This window comes from Hippocampus comes, unplaced genomic scaffold (genome assembly GCF_001891065.2).
Source record: "Hippocampus comes isolate QL1 unplaced genomic scaffold, H_comes_QL1_v1.1 scaffold231, whole genome shotgun sequence".
In the NCBI taxonomy this organism is placed as follows: Eukaryota; Metazoa; Chordata; class Actinopteri; order Syngnathiformes; family Syngnathidae; genus Hippocampus; species Hippocampus comes.
The window spans coordinates 363,221-367,657 of NW_017804877.1; the positions used below are offsets into that span (position 1 = coordinate 363,221).

Genomic DNA, 4,437 nt, shown 5'->3' on the forward strand with positions numbered 1-4,437 from the left:
ATTCCATCCGTTGCCAAGAAAGTGAGTGCAAGGAACATTACATTGGAGAAACCAAACAAACACTCAAGAAAAGACTTTATCAACACAAATGGAAAAACAATGATAACAAAAGTGCAGTATACGCACACTTAAAAGAAACAAACCACACAATTGAAGATGAACAAGTAAAAATCCTAGGAACAGAAAAGAGATGGTTTGAAAGGGGAGTAAAGGAAGCGATTTTTGTTAAAAAATTTTCACGCTCTCTGAACCGTGAAGGAGGTATCAGATTTAACCTGTCTCCTATTTACAATAACTTGTTGACCACCAAGGGACATAGACATGCTGATCAGGCTAACTGAAAGTAGCAATTCAGCCCTAGCCCAAACAATAGGCCTAATCAAGCCCCGACGATAGGGAATTTAGAAATCAATGGGCCTCTTCACCATAGGGGCGTGACTAACCATCCCCACCCAGTCCTCAAATAGGCCACGCTCAGTCTTTTGGCGCGGAGCAATTTCCCGGAGTCTTCACGGAGACTTCAGAGTTGTCTACCACTGACGAAGCTTCTGTGAGAGAAGCGAAACGTCCTTTTTTGTTTTTTGTTTTTTACCCACAAGTACAGATGACGACTGACGGAACCCTTTCTACGATGGAACTTTGCTGTACGACTGAGAGCCTCCACAAGCAATACTTTTTGTGAAAATGAGACTGATAGGATGATTAGAGTGCAGTGTACATTAACACAAAAAAGTATTACTAACACACACAAAGACACACAAATGTTTGTTTGTTTTTTCTCCTCTACACCCCTCGCAATCGACTTGGGACCAGTCCGCGATCTACCGGTCGATCGCGATCGACGTAATGGGCACCCCTGCACTACAGAGACTTTAGATTTGATACGAATGTCTGTCAGGTACTATAGGTGCTGTATATTATGGTTGCACCACATTTGGGTTTTACCATCGCTATACAGTTTTATCATATCAAAATAGGGTTTGGGATGTTGAACAAAAGCTGTTTCGAGTCAGATATTTACACTGTGTTCTTGTGTGACCCCTTGTCTGTACTCTTATCCCGAATATTCGGGTTGTTCTGTGTTGAACTATTTTGTGTAAATCTTGTTGACAACACACATGCACACAAGTATTTTTGAAATGTGTAGTACTTTTTTCTCTTTGTTGTCCTGTAGCATCGGAGGTCACCAACATGGTGCCCATGGGCCACAGTTCATCCCAACGACTATTTGAATACCGGGCCTTTTGTAAAAAAAAATTTTCTTTCCGTTTTCCTTTTCACCGATGACTGAACAATTCCCAGGAATTCTGTCGATGTTATCATGTTAAATGTAATGTGTTATTTCAGAAGTGGGTAACAAACTGGTATCCCTTAGCATTAATCAGTCCGTACCGAAGAAGTAGCTCTCAGTTTTAAAAAGGATGGTGAGCCCTACTGTAGTAAGAAATAAAACAACGCATCCCAACTTGGACGCGTTATTATACTGCAGTTTCAAAATATGCGCGCTTATTTCCATCTGTTTCTTGACAATTTGTGTTCCTCATAAAATATCCCATCTTCTTGAGTTCATTGGTTCAAAGTACATTTGAAGCTTTCAGCACTTTTAGGAGAGTCCCAATGCATGAAGCCCAAGACTTCCACATGTCCCCCATAGCATTTCCATCCATTACTAGTCCTACATTTTTGGCATGCCCCAAACCCTCTCCATGTCTCTAACCCTGGTTCCTCTCTCTTCTGTCTTTCTTCACACCTTTTTGCATGTGACTGCTGTGTTTGATCCCAGGGCTTTAAAGGACAAGCAGGGGCGAAGGTAAGTTTAAGGCCATTAGATTTTTTTTTTTTGGCTGTCGATTCTCATGTCAATGTCATTTGCTAGCTTAGATTTGACATCTTGCCATCTGCCGCAAAGTCAACTTTCTCGACTGTCTTTTGTGAGCAAAATCTTGAAGCCACTGAAATACTGAAAGAGCAAATGGGTTGTCACAAGGTACTGTATCATTATTGTTGGTGTTGCTGGTCAGAAATTCACAACTGAGTGCGGGGCTGTGTGGTCGCACATAAATTCGTTCCACAGACTAACTTATTGTAGTTGGGAAAAAAAAAAAATCTGTAAATCGTTTCCAGTCCTGGTTGGATTGCCTGTACTCTTAATACTATGACATACTAGAAATATCTAGTATATCTAGTAAAATCTGAGTTTTAATTTAAACCTCCCCAAACAAAAAGGAGAAGCATTTTTGAGACTACAGTCCTGTAGACTACATGAGAGGATTGCTCAGAGAACTTGGTTTTGTAATTGAATATTTGACAAATTATGAATTAAGCTGCATGTAATTAAGTTAGACTCAAATCAAGTTTTGCATTAAAAAAAAAAAAACATTTTGTCATGTTTTTGGGAAAAAAATGTTCGAAGGATAAGCGGGAAAGAAAATGAAAATGAAGGAGTCGACTTCAGGAGCCTCAAACTTTTTTGCGCCACAGACCAGTTTCACGTAATACTCTCGCAATACTTTGACAGACCGGCATATAACCAAATCAAAACAAGTGATTAAATACACAACTGACCAGCGCACTGAGTGTAGTTTACTGTAATGGAAGACAATGTCAGCCAGCGTACTTATATCTAGGCGAATCCATAATTTTGTTTTGGTTGCCATCATTGCAGCAAATCCTGTCTCAGAGTTTTATATATACTCAACTCAACTCAACTCAACTCACTTTGACAGACCGGCATATAACCAAATCAAAACAAGTGATTAAATACACAACTGACCAGCGCACTGAGTGTAGTTTACTGTAATGGAAGACAATGTCAGCCAGCGTACTTATATCTAGGCGAATCCATAATTTTGTTTTGGTTGCCATCATTGCAGCAAATCCTGTCTCAGAGTTTTATATATACTCAACTCAACTCAACTCAACTCAATTGTATTTATAGAGCACTTTCAAACAGCCATCGCTGCATACCAAGTGCTGTACATGGAGCAACTAACATATACAACAGTAAAGCAACAATTCGGTAACAAAGATGGTAGAAAGCACGGAACAGCAAAACAAAGAACGAATTCTGTCTCTGATTGGGTTGTTTTTCCTCTGCTGATTTCTTAAACATCTAATAAGGCAAGGCAAGGCAGGTTTATTGATAAAGTGCATTTCATGTGCTTCACATAGTTGCAAAACAATTTTGAAAGACAAAATACAAAATTTAAAGGTAAGAAAATGTGATACATTAAAACAAAAAAAAAATTAAAAGACATTTAAAAGTAAAGTAGCAAAATAAAAAGCAGTTTACTAAAATAACTGAAGGAATGTACAGCATGAGAAAAAAATGATTATAGAATTGCTTTAAAAATGTTATTCATTGGTATAGGGCGGGGAAAGCATAGTTTTTCACCTGGATTTAAAAGCATTTACGCTTGGGGGGGGGCTAACTTTATTTCTGTTGACAGTTTATTCCATTTGCGTGCAGCATAACAGTTGAATGCTTGCTGCACCATGTCTGCTTTGAACACTTGGCTCCACTAATTGACCCAAGTCTACTGACCTCAGAACCCTACTATCTTTATTGCCCATGAGCATTTCTTTAATGTATTCAGGACCTAAGCCATTCAATGATTTATAGTCCAGAAGCATAATTGTAAAATCTCTCCTACAGCTGACTGGGAGCCAGTGTAAAGTCTTTAGGATTGAAATAATATATTCTGATTGCTTTGTTCTGGTAAGCTGCAGCATTCTGGATGAGCTGCAGCTGTTTGATGCTCTCCCGAGGAAGTACAGTCACCTTATATTAAACATTCTTTTGTTTTTCATGCTATCCAGATTGGTGTGCAGTGTGGAATTGAGTGAAACATAATTCAAAGCTTTGAAACAAATCGTTCATTTAAGGTTAAAATCTTTTTGGATTTAAATTTTTATATCCGACTGCCTGAGGTGTCAGTGCTTCACCAGTCAGCATCCTCATTGTACGTCACTGTGTGACATCACAAAAAAAAAAAAAAGCAAAACACCGATGAGACAGAAAGCAAGAGGTGTGTTTTAAGTCATTTAAAGCTGTGTTTCCCATTCTTTCTTGAGCCAAAGCACATCGTTTACATTAGAAAAAAAACATCTCACTGCACACCAACCAAACGAAAATATCTCAAAAAGTGGATACAATGGTTAATTATGTACTTTCTGCCATGCACTGGAAGTATATTGACTTCTTCTGCCTGTCACGATATGTTGGTGGCAAAGATAGATGAACAAACCTATATCATTTGTACTATTCTATAAATGCATGGCACACTGGTTATGAACCACTGCTATAGATGACACTAAACTTCACATCTAGAGGCATATTTTGGGGGAATATACGTGATGAAACTTTAAATTTTACAATGCCACCATGACAATGTTTTACAACTCATGCAAAGATTTTTTTTTTTTTTTTGAAGATGC

The 4,437-nt window shown here is 38.3% G+C and overlaps 1 protein-coding gene across 7 annotated transcripts in view; it reads left to right on the top strand.

Moving 5' to 3' along the window:
* Positions 1 to 4,437, top strand: part of col13a1 (collagen, type XIII, alpha 1) — a 154,276-nt gene that overhangs the window by 88,537 nt on the left and 61,302 nt on the right. For 4 of the 7 annotated variants that reach the window (XM_019881416.1, XM_019881456.1, XM_019881433.1 and 1 more), the window contains exon 6: positions 1,784 to 1,810. The exons of the other annotated variants lie outside the window; for them this stretch is intronic. In XM_019881416.1, the coding sequence (XP_019736975.1) occupies positions 1,784 to 1,810 (27 nt within the window). The remainder of the gene's footprint in view (positions 1 to 1,783; positions 1,811 to 4,437) is intronic. 7 annotated transcript variants of the gene reach the window in all.